Below are 23487 nucleotides of genomic sequence, written 5' to 3'. Positions count from 1 at the left end.
AGTAGCTGCTGAAATAAAGGCTGGATATGGGACTGGGTCTGTGGTGGTCTTCCTTTCTACCAGAAATATCCTTTGGCTGCACTCCCAATATTACTTGTTTCCCACAGCTTGCAATTCCTGGTCCTTTCCTAGGCCAGGCAGTATTAAGAGGAGGCTGGAATTGCATTAGACGAAGCCAAGGGCTTGGAAGAACTAGCATGGAAGCCAACCATGAGGAAACTGGGATGGTAGTATAGGTGGCAGGAAAGATGTGTGAGGCTGTGAGCCCAAATATGTGTGTGAGTTCCAAGTGCTAGATGGGGGAAGAAGAGAAAAAGAGTATGCTCAAGAGAGGAAGAAAAAAAGGAGAAGGAGAAGGCTTGGCCTCCTGTGTGGGTTGGAGAAGAGAGAAAGAAAGGAAGTACTAAAGACAAATTGTCTTCCATACCTTAGTACTGAACACTAAATGTGTAGTTCCTGAGGAGCTAGCGAACACGAGCAGTAAGCAGAGGAGTTTTGTGAGGAAGTTCTCCATGTGAAGGAGGAGTGACTATGTGACTCCTTTAGGTGTGTTTATTGTTTGTTAATTTGTTTGTTTGTTGGGTGCTTGCTGCTTGCTGTATGCCAGCTTTACTGAAGTTTATAGTGTGGTCTGTCTGGGGAGGGCTGTGCACTGAAAACATCTGCTCAATGTGCAGCGGCAGTCAAAAAAGCTAACAGAATGTTAGGAACCATTAGGAAAGGGACAGATAATAGGATGGAAAATATCATAATGCCACTATATAAATTCATGGTATACCCATACCTTGAACACTCTGTACAGTTCTGGTCACTCCATCTTAAAAAAGATATATTATTATTGGAAAAGATACAGAGAAGGAAAACAAAAAATGTTAGGGATATGAAACAGCTTCTGTAGGAGAGATTAAAAAGACTGGGATTGTTCAGCTTTGAAAAGAGACGACTAAGGGGAGATATGATAGAGGTCTATAAAATCACAAGTGGAGAAAGTGAATAATGAACTGTTATTTACCCCTTCACAAAACAAGAACCAATGAAGTTCATAGACAGCAGGTTTAAAACAAACAAAAGGACATATTTCTTCACACCATGCACAGTCAGCCTGTGGAACTCATTGCCAGGGGATGTTGTGAAGGGCAAAAGTATAACTGGGTTAAAAAAGAATTAGATATGTTCATGGAGGATAGGTTCATCCATGCGTTTTAGCCCAGATGTTCAGGGATTAGGGACACCCACCCCATGCTATACTGTGGGTGTCCCTAAGCCTCTGACTGCCAGAGGCTGGGACTGGACTGTAGGGGATGGATCGCTTGATAATTGCCCTGTTCTGTTCATTTCCTCTGAAGCATCTAGCATTGACAACTGTCAGAAAACAGGATACTGGGCTAGGTGGACCATTGGCCTGATCGAGTATGGCCATTTTTATGTTCTCCTACTCTGCCTAAAGTTTCAGCAGATTTCCATTTGATCTTTTAGTTTAGACAAGTCATTTGAAAATATGTATAAATCAATCACAAAAAACTTGCAGTTGAACCAAATATAACGTGTACAAGGTAACTTGGTTACTTCATACAAAATGCCTGATTGCCTCCTGTGCCTTCATGACAATAACTGCTTTTTCTCTTAAAATGAAAAACAAACAAACATAAAACCATACACGGTTGTTATTTCTTTCCCTTATTGTCCTTACTTTGAAGAAGCCCTCCTCTTTTGAACTCCAGCCCATTGACTCAAATAACTATCAACATTCAATTGTGAGTGGACATACAGTCACGCAAACTGTGGTTGGGATATTGATGTGCTTTCCCTCCTTCCCTTTCTCTAATAAAGGCTTTTATCAAAATGTACAAGATTGATGGCTTGAGCTTGGTTGTGGGAATGTGTATGTAAATGTAATTTTTACAAACATATTTCCTACTTTTTAAACCCTCCTGGGGTTTAAAAAGGTAAAGTATTTGTTCATTATGGCTGAGATTTTCATAGGAGCCTACTTAAAAGGGAGTTGAGTGCCTAACTTCCTCAGGCTCCTTTGAACATCCCAGCCTGTGTAGACTTTGATTTTGGGTGCTTAACTGCTGTTCCTTAAGATTTTAGCAGGAATATACTCTATACTATGCTTGTAGTATAGTATTCGTGTATTTTGATTAAGCATAGTACATGGTGTGTGTAGACATTAAAGATTATAGCTTTTCACCATTGTGGAGGAATGGATACTCTGCAGCCTTCCAACTTTAATTGCTTGAGGATTTGGGGGTATCTTCCAGATTTGGAGACCACACCCCACTACTCTTCATAGCCTATTTATGCTCTCCTCCCCTTAGAGAGAAGCACACATTGAAAATGTATGAGGTGAACTTGTAGAGAAACACTTGTGCAATGACAGTGAGAAAAATCAAAAGACAGTGCTTTTGGGTAGAGTGCTGATTGGAAAGAGACTTGGAACTGTGAGCAGAAAAACTGTCTCCTGCTGTTTGATTCCTACTCTGTTCAGGAAAGCAAGACTTCATGTACATTCTTTTTATGTAAATAGGATTGCTTCAAATAAATACCTGATTCCATTCTAATCAATTTCTTCTTCTACTGGAGACAACCCACAAGTTGGCTAACCAGTCGGGCCAAAAGGGTAACAGTATATCCCAGTCATTACTTAATGCTTCACTTGAAGGTCTTCAGATACCACAGTCTGGGTGTGATATATACATCTCAATAGAATATAATATATTGTGGAAATAGCTAATAATTATAATACCTCACTGTTGAAAGGTCATTTTGATACAAATCTGCTCTTATAAAAGACCATTAAAATGTATAGCATTCTGTATGAGGAAATTAAACAAGAGTTTTCACCCAGTGAAATATGTTTTTTTCAGTGGTACAGTCTGTTAATGGGCAAACCAAAAAAAGATTGGAGTGTGGTTTGGATAAGAATATTCAGAAAATGAGATGTATCTCCTAGGAGGCTATTCCAGTGGGCAAACATTGTAGAATCAAACTTTAAAATAAAAAAAATTGGAAGCTTATCTGAATCACATGTCTGGAAATCTTTCCCGAAGATTCTTTCTTTTTGAGACTTTCACTACTTTTAGCTTCCTGTTGGAGTGGAAATGTATTTTTTTTCTTTTGCTATTCTAGCAACTCTAGTTCTGGCCAAAACTCAGAGGGGAAAATATAACATGGGGAAAAATTCACTGAAACAATTTATAACCTCCAGAACGATTTGGTTTGGTTTCCATAGAAAAGAACATTGGGCAAATCATAGATTTGCTTATTTTTTCCAAACTGATTTCTTCTACTCTTCATGTACATATGTACCTCATACTGGCATTATTAGGAACTGAACTTGCATATCAATGAGATGATTAACCTCCTCCCCCATTCCCAATCCTGAACTTATTTATTTAAAGTTTGAGTATTACGATAATTATACTAACATTGTATTGTACTTGATAATATACTAGTTGATTTTGGGAATTAGTGTGGAAAGCTTGCTATACATTTTTACAAACAAAAAGTTTGGTACAGAAGCATATAATTTATCTGATAGTCTGACATTTTTCCTTGACTCATTTCTGCTGGGTACTGTACTTAGCCATGAAATGCACTTAGTCTTAGTAATAAAGAGCCTGCTATTAGGGCAGAGAAGTTTCTGAGCAAAGACCAGTAATGGTGCTCTCCACTAGTCATAATAGACAATTGAACATATTTTGTCTTCATATACAAAGATTTGTGATATACAACTCTTTTCTATAGGAAGCAAAGAATTATGCATTTTCATGCATTATTCTTAATTTCAAGATTTCACACATCATAAACACACTCAAGATTTTAACGTTTAATATGCAATATATATATGCTTAGTCATTTCATTGAAGTTATTCATTGCATCTCAAAATACTATGGGTGTACAAGGCAATAAATGTCTCCCATGACAAAGGGGAATTATTCTCTTTGTAGGCAGGCCATTTGTCCACTTGTAAGCCAGACAGTCCTGTTTTGGTAAGATTTTTCCTTGTTCGGTACCAGACTTGGTTTTGTCTGGTATCAGAGCACTCTGCTTTGCCCCCACTGCCCTCATCTCACATACTTGGTGTGTGCGCGAGGTCATGGCAGTGGGGGGGAGGCACGTTCTGCAAAATGGCATCCTCTGCAGCCTGACCTCACATGTACTGTGCATGCAAGGTCATACCAGTGGTGCGGGATTGAAGTTGGGGTCATGCTGTTCTGGCAGTACCCGCCATGTCTGGTATTCTCGGGTTGCATTAACAACCACCTGATGGCTATGTAGTCTCCCAGATACTACTCGTGGGGATAGTATTAGTTTATATGCTTTAATAAATAATAATTGTACTCTATTTCATTAACTTGCATGGTGTTATTGCACTAGTAAGGGCAAAATATGGATGCCCTAAATGGTCTTTTTCATGGAAAAGGTCAATTTCTATGATCATTTTTTCAGAACCTAATGTAGAGCTCTATATTTTAAATGAAAAGAGAGCATGAAGGAGCAGAGCATATGTGATGGACAGAACAATTTTTGGCTTTGCTGGAATTGTTGCTTGCTGCTGCTGCTATTGTTGTTATTAAGGCTGTCAAGTGATTAAAAAAATTAATCGCATTTAATGCATGATTAAAAATATAATTGGGACTAATCGCACGAGTAAAATAATTAATCATGATTAATTGTACTATTAAACAATAATAGAATATCATTTATTTAAATATTTTGGATGTTTTCTGCATTTTCAAATATATTGATTTCAGTTATAACACAGAATACAAAGTGTGCAGTGCTCACTTTATATTTATTTTTTATTACAAATATTTGCACTGTAAAAAACAAAAAAATAGTATATTTCAATTCACCTAATACAAATACTGTTGTGCAGTCTCTTTGCAATGAAAGTTGAACTTACAAATGTAGAATTATGTACAAAAAATAACTGCATTTAAAAATAAAACAATGTAAAATTTTAGAACCTACAAGTCCATTCAGTCCTACTTCAGCCAATTGCTCAGATAAACAAGTTTAGTTACAATTTGCAGGAGATAATGCTGCCCACGTCTTTTTTACAATGTCACTTGAAAATGAGAAAAGGCGTTCACATGGCACTGTTGTAGCCGGTATCGCAAAATATTTATGTGTCAGATGCAGTAAAGAGTCATATGTCCCTTCATGTTTCAACCACCATTCTAGAATATATGTGTACATGCTGATGGCGGGTTTTGCTAGATAACAATCCAAAGCAGAGCGGACCGATGCATGTTCATTTTCATCATCTGAGTCAGATACCACCAGCAGAAGGTTGATTTTCTTTTTTGGTGTTTTGGGTTCTGTAGTTTCCGCATTGGAGTGTTGCTCTTTTAAGACATCTGAAAGCATTCTCCACACCTCATCGCTCTCAGATTTTGGAAGGCACTTCAGATTCTTAAACCTTGCTTCGAGTGCTGTATCTATCCTTAGAAATCTCACATTGGTACTGTCATAAATAGTTAGTTAAGGGTTAAGTTTCCACCTGTAAAGGGTTAACACATAGTACCTGGTGAACACCTGACCTGAGGACCAATCAGGGAAGAGAATTTAAAATTCCTAGGAGGGAACTTTTTCTCTCTGTTCTTGTGTGTGTTGTTCTTAGCCGTTTGGAGTTACAAGGGTCCAGATGTTTAATCAAGTCTTCTGCAAGTTTCCATCTTTCTGAACTAATTTCTTCTAGTCAAGATAGTGAGTAATAGAAAGGTACTCTGTGTCCTCATCTAATAATCCTATGTTTGCAATTCTGTGTGTTTGTTATTGATTATTCTTAATTCTGCCTGTATTGTTTGTACTGAGAAGGAGAGAGGATTCTCTCCAGAAATTAGTAAGGTTATACCCTATGAATGTCCAGCTTGGACTCATAGAGATTGTGTATTTTCTTGTTTTTCTTTGAATAAATTCTTTCTATAAAGATTTGATTAAATCCCTTCTACTGTGGATACAGGGGGAGGGGGCTAAGAAACTCTCTCTCGGTGGTGAGACAAGCTTATCTCCGGGCAGAGAGGGGAGGGAGGAGACGGGGAGGTTTCTCCCTCTGTGAGTTGATCTGTGTTTCCCCAGGGAACGTCCTTGGAAAGAGGAGGGGGAAAACAGGGGTGTCCCGGCCCACGTAAATTGACCGGGTGGTGGCAGCAAAAAGGAGACCTACCCTAGGATTTTAGGGTGGGGAGATACATGCTGGTCCTCAACTTGAAACCCCCCAGTTTCAAGTGAGGGTGAGACCATGACAGGTACCTTCTTTGCGTTTTGTCAAATCTGCAGTGAACATGTTCTTAAAATGAACATGTGCTGGGTCATCATCCGGGACTGCTATAACATGAAATATATGGCAGAATGTGGGTAAAACAGAATAGGAGACATACAATTCTCCCCCAAGGAGTTCAATCACAAATTTAACTAACACATTTTTTTAATGAGCATCATCAGCATGGAAGCATGTCCTCTGAAATGGTGGCCAAAGCATGAAGGGGCATATGAATGTTTAGCATATCTGGCACATAAATACCTTGCAATACAGGCTACAAAAGTGCCATGCAAATGCCTGATCTCACTTTCAGGTGACATTGTAAATAAGAAGCAGTCAGCAGTATCTCTCATAAATGTAAACAAACTTGTTTGTTTTAGCAATTGGCTGAACAAGAAGTAGGACTGAGTGGATTTGTATGCTCTAAAGTTTTACACTCTTTTGTTTTTGAGTGCAGATATGTAACAAAAAATCTACATTTGTAAGTTATACTTTCACGATAAAGTTTGCGCTACAGTACTTTTATGAGGTGAATTGAAAAATTCTATTTCTTTTATCATTTTTACAGTGCAAATATTTGTAATAAAAATAATAATATAAAGTGAGCACTGTACACTTTGTATTATGTGTTGTAATAGAAATCAATATATTTGAAAATGTAGAAAAACATCCAAAAATATTTAATAAATTTCAGTTGGTATTCTATTCTTTAATAGTGTGATTAATCATGATAAACTTTTTTAATCACAGTTAATTTTTTTGAGTTAACCGCATGAGTTAGCTGCAATTAATTGACAGCCCTTGTGGTTGTTATTATTTATTATAGTTTGAAGTTCTGAAATTTTAGGATAGATATTCACTGTGGGAAGCTTGATTAAAATTGAAGAGGAAACAATTTGCTTCAGAAAAATTCTGGATAGCAACAATAGAAAGAACGAAAGAAAGAATATAGGGGGTTGTGAGTATTTAAAGCAGCCAAGAACAACCTCACATCTCTCTCTCATTCCTGATATAGAAGTAATTACCTGAAACAGACAGTTTGTCTTTGACTAAGAAACGTCTAATTGGAATGATTTAAATATGTAGCAATAATGGGACAGTAGAGCCAGACAAATGATGCTTATCAAAGACAGTCTAAATTTTGGGGACATTTTCTTAACAGGTATAGAGAAATAAATTTTGAAATTTGGAGTTTCAGCTGTGATTTCCATTGACTTTACTGGTAGACTAATGGATAAAATCCTGCTCAACTCTGGGAAGACTGAACCAAAGTCTTTGATGATTTTACACCCAATGTAATCTCACTGATTTTAGTGGAGGTGCATGTGGTAGAAATCAGTACAAATTTAAGCAACTCAGTGCTTTTGGCTTAATATGCTACAAAATGAGGTTTTTAAGGCCTGGCTTGACAAAGCCTTGGCTGGGATGATTTAGTTGGTGTTGGTCCTGCTTTGAGCAGGTGATCGGACTAGATGATCTCCTGAGGTCTCTTCCAACCCTAATATTCTGTTATTTCTTGATTCTATGAAAATCTGGTCTTTTTAAATAAAAATAAAGTATGCATGTTCAAATAGGATATCATAAATGAGCAACAGATTTTTCTGATTATATTAAAACATTTGAGTAAAATCTTTGATTTTCTCTTTTGCCATTTTGTAGCTGTTCTTTATCCTTCTATACAGGACTTAAGTTTGGTGTTTTTTAGGCCTATTACATTTGAGTGCTTTTCATGATCGTTTTCAAGGCTATATATACAAGTAGTTGAGGCTCTGTCAATAATAACTTCCGGTATCAGGTGTTCAGAAGTTGACTATAAAAAGTTCTTTCAAGTTTAAAAGGAAATAAAATGTATAAGGCATTGCCTTAGGGAAGCATTCTTTTCATGGGCTTGGAAAGAAATAGAAAATGCCAAGTGTTAACAAAGGATAGAAATTATTGATGTTTATGCTTGGGCTTGTGAACATCAAAAAAGTTTATTTTAAACTAAAAGTTTTCACTCAAGAAATTAAATAAGGCATTTGCATTGGCACCATGTTGGGTATCTGTAGCAAAGAATACTTCAGAAATATCCAGGTTATTTACCTGTGCAGATTCTTTTTACAAATAAAAACGGTCATATAACTAAACATCCTGGGTCTTTTTGGTTTTACCCTGAAAACAGGCAAATATAGGCTGTAAAAGCAGTATTATCTTGTATTATTTTGTGTATGAATTCTGGCTAGTTCAGGATTGCCTGTATTACCACCACAAATGATACCTTTAATATGAGTATGAATATTCAAAGTGCAGGAGGGCTTTTTTGAGCTGTGAGAAATTAGAGGGATACATATAAAAGCATGAGGATGACACTGTGCTCTAGAACACTCCATTGGGGTCTTCCATTCAAAAGTTTGTGTGTGTGTAAACTCTGTTGGTTTTGGTGGAACTAGGACGAAGACCCAACAGCTCTGCCTTTTGGTTCTTCTTCAGGCTGCACCTTCTGGCGTATATTCATAAACCAAAGCCAGGATTCGGTGCCTAGAATTTTAAAACCACACTTTAGCCAAAAGTTTCAAACTTCGGTGTTTAATGTTAGATACCTAAATCTACGTGTAGGCATCTAAATGAAAGTGGACTGGTTTTCTGAGGTGCTGAGTATCTGCAGCTCCCTTTGGAGCCCTTTGGAACTACAGGTTCTTAGAACCTTTGAAAACAAGGCCAGTTTTATTTGAATGCTTACATCTGGATTAAGGTGTCTAAATATAGGCAACTAAACTAGAAAAATTTGACCTGAGTCTGGATATGGGGCACAGCAGTTATATAGATGACACAAATAATAATTGCTTTTAAAATTATACTTTATTATGCCTTTAGTTCATGTACAAAAGAGTCTTAAGTCATGGAATTGAGAATCATGGAATAAATTTCCCTTTCGTATTGAAATTCTCTTTTGAACATATGTCTAAACAGGGATTTATAAGATAGATCATATCACTAGGAAGGAGTCTTGCCATTTATTAAGGAAAATAATAATTAATTTCTAGAGAGCCCTACATATATATTTATATGGTATAGGTGAAATTTTCCACTGATCACTGATGGCATAACTCTGCTCCCATTGAAGCCCCATCAGGAGGATTCAAATGTAATGCTTTTGAAAATTCCACCCTACCTGGTTACTCAGGAAATAATATATGTATAATACGCTGAGTGTTCTTATGAAAATTCCCTTTTCCCATTAAGATATTTACAGTTTTATCTGTATTCTCATTTGTGGGAATACCAGAAATATTGGAAATACCATATTTAATGGCAATAAATTAAAAGGAAACATTTTAGGTAGTTTAAAACTTAACTACTTTACATGAACATAGAATCATAGAAATGTAGGGCTGGAAGGGAGCTCAAGAGGCTATCAAATCCAGCCTTCTGTGCAATGGCAGGACTAGGTAGACCTAAACTATCCCTGACAGGTGTTTGGCCATCCTATTTTTAAAAACCTTCAATGATGGGGATTACACAATCTTTCTTAGAAGCGTATTCCAGATCTTAACTACCTTTATAATTGGAAAGTTGGAAGGTTTTTTCTAATATCTAATGTGGCTGCAGATTGAGCCCATTATTTCTTGTCCTACTATCACTGGACACGGAGAACAATTAATCACCATTCTCTTTATAACCACTTTTCACATATTTGAAGACTGTTATCAGGTCACCTGCTGAGTCTTCTTTTCTCATGACTTACTGTGTTCAGTTTACTTACCCTTTCCTCTTGTCAGATTTTCTAAAACCTTTATCATTTTTACTGCTCTCCTCTGGACTCTCTCCAATTTATCTACATCTTTCCTAAAATGTGGCACCCAGAATTGGACACACTACTTCAGCTGAGATCTCACTAGTGCCAAATGAAGGAGGACTGTTACCTCCTGGGTCTTATATACAAAACCCCTGTTAAGATACCCCAAAATGACATTAGCATTTTTCAACTGTGTCATATTGTTTCAGCAGTACTATCACCTCAGTAGTTTGCCCCCATTTTGTAGTTGTGCATTTGATTTTTCCTTCTTAAGTGAAATGCTTTGCACTTATCTTTATTGAATTTAATCTTGTTGAATTCAGACCAATTCTCCACTTTGTCAAGGTCATTTTGAATTTAATCCTGCCCTCCGAGGTGCTTGCAATTCCCCTCCTCCCCCAGCTTGGTGTCATCTGCAAATTTTATAAGCATACTCTCCACTCCATTACCATGTCATTAATTAAAATATTGAACAGTACTGGACCCAGAGCTGACCCCTGTGGGACCTCACTAGATACATCTTCCCAGTTTGTCAGCAAACCATTGAAACTATTCTTTGAATATGGTCTTTCAACCAGTTGTGTACCCACTTTATAGTAATTTAATCTAAACCACATTTCCCTAGTTTGTTTATAAGAATGTCACTGGGGACTGTGTCAAAAATCTTACTAAAATCAAGGTATATCACATCTACTGCTTCCCCCCATCCACTAGTCTAGTAACCCTGTCAAAGAAGGAAATTAGGTTCATTTGCCATGATTGTTCTTGACAAATCCATGTTGGTTATTCCTTATAATCCTATTATCCTCCAGATTCGCTACAAATTGTTTAATAATTTGTTTCAGTATCTTTCCAGGTATCGAAGTCAGGCTAACTGGTCTATGATTCCCCAGGTTGTCTTTGTTCCCCCTTTTAAAGACAGGTACTATGGTTGCTTTTCTCCAATCTTTTGAGACATCACCAGGAATTCTCAAAGATAGTTGATAAGGGTTGTGGGAATGCTTCAACTAGTTCCTTAAGTACCCTAGGATGAATTTCATTGGGTCCCACTGACTTGAATACATCTAACTTATCTAAATCTTCTTTAACTTGTTCTTTCACTATTTTGGCTTGCATTCCTTCCCCCTTGTTAACAATAATTGTGTTGAGTATCTGGTCACCATTGATCTTTTTAGTGAAGACTGAAGCAAAATAGGCATTAAACACCTCAGCTTTATTGATGTCATCAGTTATTAGCTCTCCTTCCCAACTAAGTAGAGGACCTACATCTACATCTTTCTCTGTTAAAAGAAATTCTTCTTATTGCCTTTTGTGTGCCTTGCTAAATGTAACTCATGTTATGCCTTTGACTGTCTGATTTTATTCCTATGTGCTTGAGCTGCTATTTTGTACTCCATAGCAATTTGTCTATGTTTCCACTTTTTGGTGGCTTCTTTTTGATTTTCAGGTCATTAAAGAGCTCCTGCTGGAGCCATATTGATCTTTTACTATTCTTCCTATGATAGATGACCATGGCTTTGAAGAAGTCCTTTCATAGTAGGGTCTAATCCTGTTTTCAGTGAAATCAAGCAAAACTCCTATTGATTTGAATGACAGCAGGGTCAGACCTTTAAATAATACATATTTATAATATGTAAACTTCTAGATACTTTCATGAGATTTGTTTTCAACATTAGTTAAGTTTTATGAAATCAAAGGAAACCTCACATGCTAAAATATGTCAACATAACATCAAGGGTCAAGCTTAATGTGCAACTCACCTCTGAATAGTGACTGTAAAAATAGCACCCACATATTCAGTTGTCCGGTTGCTTTAAGTGCGGTTTAACTCTAACCTTAGCCATGGGTCCATCATTAGTATCTCGATAATTTACGTGTTAAACAGACCTTAGGTGGACTTTCAAATTCCAGGTTAACTCTGTGAGGTTGTCAGTTATATCAGAACCCTCCCCCCCCAATCTTTCTTATTTGTAATCTGAGCAGATATGATTGGGAATCATTGAGGATCTTAAACATGACCAGAAATAGAAGTAGAACTGATGAAGACTTTTTTTCCAGAGAACCTCATAATAATGGGGATCTTATACACTATATGCACTAAATAATGTATAGACACAGTTAAGGAGAGATTTTCATATTTCCCCCCTGAATTTTGCCCCATTGGGATCTTAAAACCAACCCTTAATATTATTTCAGTGCCATTTTTATGTATACATAAAGAGGTGTTTTTTTTGTTTTGTTTTGTTTTTTTAATTTGAAGAAGTTTGCAGGTCTAAGGGATTGATACTGAAGAGTGTAGATACATTTCAAGTTTCTGTTTTTCATGCAGTGCTTGTTGTATATTACGGAGTTGCACATTTCAGCAAATGTGAAAAATCGGGACGGGCGTGGGGGGTAATAGGAGCCTATATAAGAAAAAGACCCAAAAATTGAGACTGTCCCTATAAAATCAGGACATCTGGCCACCCTAGCCAGCTTCCCATCCCCTCCTTTTCAGGGTCTCCCTGCCAGTCTTTCCAATCTTTTATCTGCCAGATTCTCTGTGTACTCCCCAACTCCCATAACAGGTTCTCCCATTCTTTACCTAAACCAGCTGCATTTTCTGCACCTCCTTTCCCATTTCTTCCCATGTTCTCTATTCCCCTCCATGCCAAGAACTCTGTCTTCCTCATTCCTTCCTCCTGCCAAACCATGAATAAGCTTTGTGTAGGGTAGTTAGTTCTGTGGGGTCTGTATCTGTGCATCCTATATGCAAGATGTGTTGGTCAGCGGATCAGAGTGATATCAGATTCACTACTCATACTCTTCCCTGTCACCTGATGTGAACTATCCCAAACTTCTCTGAGCTGTTTCAATAGCACACATTGAGTCCCCACAGAGCAATGGTCTGAGGTACAAGGCAGATACAGGCAAGGTGTCTTAGGGGCCTGTACCATGGATTCCAGAACCACATGGGTTCTGTTGCCTATTGGACCCTACACTTGCAGTTAGATGCAGGAGTTAGCCTTGAATAAGAAAATAAAGATAAAATAAAAATTCTCAAGTATAGTAACATGATATTTATCGTTCTAAAGTATAAGGAAAATGTTATAAGGCCAAAAGACTTAGGTATATTCTACAATTTACAAACCTAGATAAATGGGAAAATATTTATATAGCACATAGTCATGTATTATCACTCATTTCTATTGACATTAGCATTAATCCTTTGGAACAACTGTTCAAAAGTATGAGTATCTCTCAGTTTATCTAAGAAGTCAACTTTCTGGTATAAAAATTACATTTATATTGTATAAAAATATTTTAAAAGTTTGTTATGTATCAAAATACAGTCCATTGAGTCCATGTTTTGAGATAACAGTACAATAGCAATAATTTTGCCCACATTAATTCATGAATGTTAAATTTTTCTATGAATTTTATGCAAAGTTAATATCAATCAATTCTGAGTATTTCATACCTTTTATTTTTCTTAACGATCTATCATCTCTTGACAGGTGTTTCAACATTCTGAAGCTTATTACAATAAAGTGACATATAGAATTTCACTGTTTTGATGTTTTGTTATAGCTGTGTAGAGATAAATCATTATTTTGATCTGAAAAAGGCAAGAAGGCCCTTCCAACAAGACAGACCCATTATTAGGTCAATACTGACAAAGATGATGCAAGTTACACTTAGTGTTGTCAATTTCCAGAGATTTTTGAATGTGTACAAATAAGTTGTCACATCTTTTTGTGATATTTATAGGTATTTTCATAAGAATATCAAAGAACTGTTAATGGTATAGTCTTTATATGTTACATATATTGAATATGTATACACACACGTACACTCCTATATACATGCACAGTTTTCCACATTCTGTGTATTCCGTTGTTTTAGAGTCTCAGCTTTCTCTTGAAAACATTATATAGCAAGTGTTACAGACAACGGTTATGAATCAGGCAGGATAACCACAATTTTTTTAAAGTTTATTATATATGTGTCTGTCCTTTCTTTCGCTTTTCCTTTACTTGCACTATCTTGTCTGTCTGATTCTCACAGGAGACATGGATTACAACTGGGTGGACCATACGTCTTGGCATAGCAGTGAGGCATCCCCAATGTCTTTGGTGAGACATGTGGAGCCTTACCATTCAGTTTACTTTATCATTTCACTTTTCCTTTGTTTTATTTATACCTTTGCACGTTTTCTTTTTTGTATCCCTTTTTTTTATCCCACACTTGTAGGGGACAGTCAAAGGGGAAAAAGAAAAACTAGTGAGCAGGCAGTTTTGTCGGATTCTAACACCTTATCTGAGAGACAAAAGAAAATGGTGTGCTTTGGCGGCCACTCTTTGGAAGAGGACTTGGAATGGTCTGAGCCTCAAGTTAAAGACTCTGGGGTAGATACGTGTAGTAGCACAACTCTAAATGAGGAGCATAGCCATAGCGAGAAGGTACTGAGATTGTGGAGCCTGCATTTTAAACCTCTCATTTGGTCTTCGTTTGCTCTGTGTCGCTCATTAAAACAATGCATTTAATAAAAAGACAGGGGAGGGGGGGAAGGTTAGAGACAATGTAGCATTTCTTAAGGTGCAGAAAAGAAAAACAAAACCAAAAATTCCTGCTTGCTTTGTCACTTTTACTATTTGGTAGCATAAGAAAAAAAATATTCAGGCACAAAGGAATGTTTGGTCTTATGGTCGCATGATAGTACTTGGTGATGTTACCTTCAACTATAAAGTAATTAACAATGAGGATTCTGTTGGATTGGCTTATATGATTTCCTGCATATGTGCTCCTGGGGCTAAAATTAAATTAATAGTTTAAATCCCAGGTAAAAAAAGGGAGAAAAATTGGTCCATTTGCACAGAAAAGTTGTTTTTCTTTTTTCCCTTTCACTGTCATGTTTGTTCTTTTGTTTTGTTGTCATGCCATTTTTGTGGAGTATTGTGTAGTATTAGCCATCTGCTTTCATATTTGTTAGTATTGCCTTTCATTTGGTGGGGATTGTGATAAATCTTTTTAGAGTTATTAGGCGTAATGGGAGGGGAGATGTCCTGTGCCATTTAATTTTGCATGGAGAGGAGCATGAAACTAGTGGATAGTTGTGAAAAAGTGCTATGATTACACCAAATAAATGATAAGTTTATTTAGAGTTTTACTCAGCATGTTAAATAATATACTGTAATAATATGTATGTGTGTGTGTATATATATATATGTGTGTGTGTATACACACACAGACACACACACACTGTAGTGGGATAATGGAATATTCAAATGTAGCTGTGCTGAATATGTTCAATATGTATAAACTATTAGAAATGATAATGTTATTTCAATAAATACTACATCAGAAAGGGGAGTTACTACTTTATACCTTTACATTCAATTTGTCCTTTTGATAATTTTGGAGCACTGAGAATGTAAAGGTGTCTGAAAGGCCTTACATACTCAGAGAGAGGAAAACTGAGATGGTTAGAATGGTGGAAAAGAGAATAAGTCTGAGTCTCAATATATCAGGTTTCAGTTTCGAGTTCTACAGTAGAAACTCAGAGTTACAAACAACAGAATTAGGAACTGACCGGTAACTACACACCTAATTTGGAACCAGAAGTATGCAATCAAACAGAAGTAGAGACAAAAAAAAATCATCAAATACAGTACAGTACTATTAAACATAAATTACTAAAAAAAATAAAGGGAAAGTTTAAAATAAATTGACATGGCAAGGAAACTGTTTCTGTGCTTGTTTTGTTTAAAGTAAGATGGTTAAAAGCAGAATTTTCTTCTTCATTGTAAAGTTTCAAAGCTGTCTTAAATTAATGTTCAGTTGTAAACTTTTGAAAGAAGAACTATAATGTTTCATTCAGAGTTACGAAAATTTCAGAGTTATGAACAACCTCCATTCCCAAGGAGTTTGTAACTCTGAGGTTCTACTGTACTTCCTATTCAGCATCAGGGTTATTGTGTTAGACTTCAACATACATTTTTGTTACAACTCAACTGTAATGATCACATATATCATATATATCTAAATATCTATACCTTTCTATCTCGTGTATACAAAAAAGACAAGATGGGACAGATAATATCTTCCACTTCTGTTGGTGGAAGGGACAAACTTTACACAACTCTTCTTCAGGTCTAGAGAATGAAACTAGAGTTTCCAAGCTAAATACGAGGTGGGACAGATTGTTAAGCATAAGGGTTCAGACAAGTTGTAGGAGACCACTTAAATTGAAATGGGCAATCAGCATCTCTGCACTTGTAGGTCAAGGGAAGGTTAGTAGGCATCAGGGTGTGTTGCAAGTTGTTGTAATGGGCCATAAAACCAGTGGCTCTGTTAAGTCCATGTTTTTTAGTGTCCAGCAGCATTCTGAATTTAAGTTTCCAGGCTTGCCTTTTGAAGGTGTTACACAGGTTTCCGTGGAGGATGAGGACTGACAGGTCATATATGGAATGATTGCTTTGTGAAAAGTGTTGACCCACTGGTGATAGGGTGTTTTTCTCTTTTATCATTTTCCTATTTGAGTTCATTTGATAGTGTAGTAATTGTCTGGTTTTGTTACCCAGGGTTTTCAGAACCCAAAACAGTGGTAACTTTACTGTTTCTCTCCAGAGGATGTGAGGAATAAATCAATGGGGGCACAGCTCATCCAGCTGATAAATAATTGGCACAACAGAGTGCTTTCACCTAATCTTTTATAGCTAAATTCAAACAAAGCACATTGACTCCTAGTGGGTCACCTATTTTCCTAATTTCAGCAAAACTACTCCTTATCTCTTACCATCAAAACATTTCTAGTCATAACAACAATGTGTCGAGACACTTAAAACTGATGTTGCTATTCGCTCACTCTCTTCCATATTTATAATCTGTTAACTTTCTGTCCCATCCTCCCATTGTGATAGCAAAGCTGCAAACATGCAGCTGCATGGCCTTGCCTCTCAGGGCCTAAGATTTTCCTAGCTATGTGATGTTTGGTTTTCAGCTCGCAGTAGATGAACATACAGAATTGCTCACTACACTACTGTCCCATCTGGGGTTACATGCAGTAATGACAAATTCTCGGGTAACACTCCCCTCCTTGCAGATTGTATATCTTTAATATTAAAATCTGCACACACATACACAAGAAGTTCAATAGATTACTATAGAAGCCCAGCACAGGCTCAAAGCTCTCCAGTTGAGACCGAGCAATAATCTTCTTGCTGGCACTCTCAATTTTCACCCCTGATTCTGCTTCATTATAGACCAGACCTCATGTAGGTTCCCTCGGGGAGTACCCAGGGTTTGCAAAAGCACGGGCTTTGGTACCATTTTATCTTCCTTTGAAATCTAGCATGTCAGCACCAGGAACAAAACAACCAACACTATTTGAAACACCAAATCACCACAATTGGTTGTAAAGCCAGATTAAAAATGCCTGTTGCCATGGGGGACCATCCCAACAATGTCTCTCACCATTCGTTGTTCTGAATTTTTGCTGACCCTCTCAATTACATGTTTAATTTCACCGGTAGAATGATGGACTGTGACCATAATCCTACATGCCTCTTGTTTAGTAGCATGTAAGTAATTCCTCAAAAGGGGATGCTGAAGCAATATCTGAAAAGAAGTTCATTCCAATGGGTTCAGTTATTACATTTGAATACAATGTGTATTTCACTTTTAATTGGCTATATTTCAACTCAGGCACTTGAAATTTAAAATCATATCCTTCAATAACTACAATATGGCAAACTCATCTGTTTTCATGGGGATCATGAGATACATGATACACATAATTAATTACAAGAACCAGGCACTAACTTCTAAGACATATGCAATTATCACCCATATACACAATCACAGATTCATTTACAAATGGATTAACAGCATAATGATATTTTCCCTCTATTATTTCTAAACATAATTTCTGTGGCTGTAGGTGTTTGTGGTGAATTCAAATCCAATCCCAGATTCTTCTAAGCAGACTCCCAATTGTACTTTCTTCCACCCCGGGCCTCTTTTGTACCCATACCCTATGATCCATGGGCTCTATCACTCTCTGATTAGCATTAAGGCAGAAGACTACAATGGGGGAAACCCACCTTATCTCTGCTTCTGACACTAGTAAACCAAATACAGTAATCTCTCTAGATCTTTTATCATATGCAAAATTTACCATTTTCCACCAGGATTATAAATCCCTCTCAGTCTGGATGGAATTTTTCAAATAATGCTCCTAATTTCCAATGGGAGTATTCCTCACATACCATCTCAAATCATGTCTTTTACCACATCACTAATTCACATCTGCATTTGCATGAATGCCAAGGCTAAGGAAACATTACTCTAGAGGGCACCAGCAGCCTGCAAGAGACGGAGATGATCTTTTTCTTGGGATTGCTCCCATTCCTCTAATAACTGTGCCACCCCATCCTGTATGGAACTTAACTGATCTAAGGATTCCCTCAGAGATGTTGCTAAATCCTTTAGGTGTTGCCCCACTGAATTAATTTTATTCACAGCCATTTCCTCCTTTATGCTATTAAGAAGCCCTACCCTGGTGCCAATGCTTCCAGTATGTCCCTTTTTACTCAGTCCTTGCATGGTCTGGGGACATCATGAAGATTCATCCAATTTTTCCAGACCTCATATAATGGCTGGAAAAACTTTCCAAATGAGGTTCTATTACCGAGATATTTGCTAAGATGAGGTCCATAATAACCTTATTCAGTGAGTGGGTTGGATTAATCACCAATTGTTTCTTTAGATTGCTTTGAACCACATATGTACTGATCAAATTAATTAGAGGTGGTTCCAGAATTCACACTTTTATACCTTTTACTCCATGGGGTCCCTGAAGGAGCCATTTTCCTGTCATATTGGGCTTCAAATGAATAACCATATTATCAAGACATGATTTAACTTTATTATCCAAACATTCTTTCTTCTTCGAGTGATTGCTCATGTCAATTCCAATTAGGTGTGAGCGCGCCACACGCACAACAGCTGGAAAGATTTTCCCTTAGCAGCACCCCTTGGGTCGATCCAGGTACCTCTGGAGTCATGCCTTCATGGCATGGAATATAGGAACCTGCCAACCCGCCAACACCTCAGTTCCTTCTTACTGCCCCTGACGGTTAGCCAGAATGCTCATTATCTCTAGCTTCAGCAAGATTTTTCCTGTAGATAGTTTGATATAGTTAGTTTTAGTAGGTGTGTGTTAGTTAGCTCTCTCTAGAAGTTCATCTGGGGGTACTCCCAATCCCCCTCCCCTTCTCCCTCATTACTGGGTCATGCCTTGGTCCCCGCGGTTTAAACCCTGCACAGCCTGTGGCAAGTCTATGCCCAGAAGTGACCTCCACACTTCCTGCTTGAAGTGTTTGGGGGAAGCCCACCAAAAGCAAATCTGCAAATCTGCAGTGGATTTCGCCTTAGGACTCAGAAGGACATTGATCAGTAACTCAAGTTTATTCTGATGGAAGCTGCCCTCCATCCCCATTTGGACCTGGGGTCAGCTGAGCCAATGCCGAGCACCTTGAGGAAGGCATGAGTCAGCACCGGCAAAATTTCCCACATCGGGGCCCCGTGCAGGGCAGTGAATGGCACTGTTCACAATCCCTAGTGCCCCACAAGAAGAGGAGACCCAAAAGGGGCCGCTTATCCATGCCCAGACTGGTGCAAAAGGAGTCAACTGTTGTAAAACCCATGTTGGGCCACATAAGCTTGGCACCGCCACCTAGGGTTCCGTCAACTCCTGCCCCACCATGGTCCCTGTCAAGCCTGAGCCCTCAGCACTCCCCTCACTGGGAAGGTTGTGACCACCTGCAGTTGCCTTCCATGCCAGAGACGTTCGAGGCTGCTAGGGACCTCATCGCCTTCATGGTGCCACCTTCCTCTCCTAGGTGCAACAGGACACTGAGCTCCATCTCACAAGCACCCATGAGACCCTCGGTGCTGTCTAGAGGCAATCCGGCAATGGTACCATGCTGATCACCATCCCCTTGGCACCAGTCACTAGTACCTTCCACCAGATCGATAGGGGAGCCACACTGGTCCCCAAGTTCTCGGCACTGTTCCCTGGCACCAGTGGGCACTGCCCCTCTGTAGTCATCCTACAGTGAGTCCTCCCAGTTGGAGACGGAATCCTATAGGTTGAGATGAAGCAGGATTTCCAGGTCCACTAGACACAGGCAACAGTTCCATCCAGCACCATGGCCTCGACAGTGGCAGGCTCCAGCCCAGTGGCCTTTCTGGATCCCCTGGGTGTTCCACCAGGTTCAGGGCAAAAGCCAAAGGTCCCATTTGCGGAGATCAGCATTGGTGGCCTAGGCATCATATGTGCCTCTGGCACCTCACCTGGGTCAAGACCAACCACACCACACAACCCTGACACTGACCACACCGGTACCGACTCACTGGCATCAACTGCACTGGCCACACTGGCACTGGCCATGCCAGAAGACCAGGCAGTGGTGCCAAGGGCAGAGAGCAGGACCCGCTCCCCGCTAGGGCCTTGACCTCATCCTCACCTGATGAAGTAGTGGTGGGAACTTCGATGGCCTGGCTCTGGAGGTCAGCAGGATGCTCCAACAGCTGCTGAGAAGAGTGACGCAGAACCTGGGGATCCATGTTGAGGAGGTCACTGAAACATCAGATCTAATGGTGGACATCCTTGCCCTCACTGGGCCCTCCTGAATTGCCCTGCCATTTATAAAAAATATTCAGGACACCACTAAGACAAGGTGGCAGACCCCTGCCTCCTTACCACCAATGGCAAAGAGGATTGAATGAAAGTACTTTGTTCCCTCTAAGGAGTTGAGCATTTTTATACTCATCTCCCTAGTGGTAGCAGCGGCAAATGAGCAGGAGCACCAAGGGTACCAGGGCCCATCCCCTAAAAACCGGGAGGATTTTCCTCTTTGGAAGGAAAATTTATTCCACCAGGGGGCTCCAGCTCCGAATTTCTAACCACAAGGCTGTCCTAAGCAAGTACAACTACAGCTCATGCGGAAATATGGCAAAGTTCATGGACCTGCCAGAGGACTCCAGAGTAGAGTTCTCCTTCTTGGTAAAGGAGGGTAAGCTAATTGCCAGGGCTTCACTCCAGGAAGCCCTTGATGTGGCTGATTCGGCCACCCTCACCATGGCCTCTGGGGTAGCCATGAGGAGGAGATCCTGGCTGCAAATATCAGGGCTCCCATATGAGGTCCAGCAGACCATACAGGAGCTCCCTTTTGAGGACTCGGCCCTCTTTTCAGAGAAAACTGTCTCACAGTTTCATAGCCTCAAGGATTCGAGGGCCACCCTCAAGTTCCTTGGCCTGCACACTCTGTCTATGCAACGGAGGCACTTTAAGCCTCAATCCCCCTGCCCCTCATTTCTACCACCCACAGAACAGGCAGGATTTTTCTAAGAGGTGTAACAGGAACAATAGAAAGAGGCCTCCCCCTTCATCAACCCAGGTCTCTGGGCAGGCAAAACAGTCCTCAGGCCAGAAGCAGAACTTTTGAAGGTGTGCCCGGTGCAACGCACCAGTCCAGACTCTGGATCCATCTCACCTTACCTTCTTGTGCTGACTGTCCTGTTTCTACCCTGCATGGGCCCGAATTACATCAGATCGCTGGGCACTCCACATGGTAGAAAGGGGATATTCTCTCCAGTTATCCTCCCTCCTCTACTTCCTCCCTCTTTCCTGGTCTCTCTTCAGGGACTCTTCTCACGCAGGATGTGCACATGCTCCTAATGGTGGGGGCAGTGGAAGAGGTTCCTCGGGAGCTGAAAGGCAAGGGTTCTATTCATGATATTTCCTAATACCAAAAGCCAAAGGCGGCCTCAGGCCCATCCTAGACCTGTGAGACCTCAACAAGTTCATAAAGAAACTGAAGTTCCACATGGTCTCTTTGGCATCCATTATCCGTTCCTTTGGATCTGGGATGCCACCCTCAACTTGGAGGATGCTTACTTTCATATTTCAGTAATGCCATCCCACAGAAGGTACCTCAGGTTCCTGGTGAACCACAATGATTATCAGTTCACAGTCCTTCCATTTGGCCTGTCAGTGGCTCCTCAGTGTTTACCAAGTGCATGGCAGTTGTGGCTGCATTCTGGCGTAAGCGTCAGGTGCAGGTGTTTCTGTACCTCGATAACTAACTAATCAAGGGCCGCTCCAGGGCGCACGTGGAGGTGCAAGTGAACTTCATAAGTGCTACTTTCAATGACCTAGGCCTTCTATTGAACATACAGAAGTCAACCCTATACCCCGTTCAGTAGATAGAGTTCATAGGGGCGATATTGGACTCTACAGAGGCAAGAGGGTACCTACTGGAGTCACGTTTCCGGTCCCTGTGCGACATCATGCAAAGTCTCAGGCAGTTCCCTACCACCACAGCAAGGAATTGCCTAAAGATTCTGGCCGACATGGCCACTTGTACCTATGTAGTACAACACGCCAGACTGAGACTCCAACCTCTTTAGGCGTGGCTGGTGTATTGGCCTATTTGGGACGGTCTAGACAAAATTGTCACTCTACTCAACCGCTTCTCGAGTCCCTCCTATGGTGGCTTGACCCTCAAGCAGTGTGTTCAGGTGTCTCCTTCGCCAGACCACAGCCATCCCTTTTGCTGGTGATGGACGTATCAGTGATGGGTTGGAGTGCGCATCTGGGAGACCTCAGGACTCAGGGCCTCTGGTTCCAAGTGGAGTTCTCACTTCACATCAATGTCAGAGAGCTGAGAGCAGTCCATCTAGCGTGCCAGACATTCCAAGCCCATTTGGAAGGGAAATGTGTATTGGCCATGATGGAGAATACAACAGCAATGTTTTATATAAACAGACAGGCATGTGCATGCTCCTCTCCCCTGTGCCAGGAAGCCCTCAAACTGTGGGATTTTTGCGTAGCTCACTCAATACACCTGGAGGCGTTGTACTTTCCCAGAATCTAGAATGAGTTGGCGGAATATCTCAACAGGTCCTTTCACAACCATGAGTGATCCATCTGTCTGGATATCGCAAATACCATCTTCCAAGACTGGGGATTTCCCCAGATAGACTTTTCAGCACGCGACACAACAGGAAGTGCCTGCAGTTCTGCTCCTTTCTGAATCACAGCCCGGGCTCCATCATGGATGTGTTCGTCCTTCCCTGGAAGGGACACCTCTTGTATGCGTTTCCACCCATACCCCTCATTCACAAGGTGCTGCACACGGTTCAAAGGGACAAAGCCTCCGCGAGCACTGGTACACGTCTCTCCTGGAAATATCCATAGAAAACCCAATCACCTTACTGCTGCTCCCGGATCAGCTAACCCAGGATACCTAATGAAGCCACCTTTTGAACCACTTGCAACATGTTCTCTTCTGTACCTCTCATATAAGGTGGCATTTCTGGTAGCCAGGAAGGTGTCTGAGATCAAGATTCTAACATCTGAGCCTCCTTACACTGTGTTCTGTAAAGACA

General features: G+C 39.8%; 1 protein-coding gene across 18 annotated transcripts in view; it reads left to right on the top strand.

Annotated features, from left to right (window-relative positions):
• Window positions 1-23487, top strand: part of RIMS2 (regulating synaptic membrane exocytosis 2) — a 799605-nt gene that overhangs the window by 423298 nt on the left and 352820 nt on the right. For 9 of the 18 annotated variants that reach the window (XM_045004557.1, XM_045004556.1, XM_045004554.1 and 6 more), the window contains one exon: window positions 14098-14165. The exons of 1 other annotated variant lie outside the window; for it this stretch is intronic. In XM_045004557.1, the coding sequence (XP_044860492.1) occupies window positions 14098-14165 (68 nt within the window). Of the gene's footprint in view, window positions 1-14097; window positions 14166-14283; window positions 14493-23487 lie in introns of all 18 variants that reach the window. 8 more of the 18 variants (XM_045004549.1, XM_045004555.1, XM_045004552.1 and 5 more) reach the window with 1 other exon arrangement.

The sequence above is a fragment of the Mauremys mutica genome, chromosome 2 (genome assembly GCF_020497125.1).
Source record: "Mauremys mutica isolate MM-2020 ecotype Southern chromosome 2, ASM2049712v1, whole genome shotgun sequence".
Classification (NCBI taxonomy): Eukaryota; Metazoa; Chordata; order Testudines; family Geoemydidae; genus Mauremys; species Mauremys mutica.
Note: the sequence above shows the minus strand (reverse complement) of the source record. Positions and strands in the feature narration are given on the sequence as shown.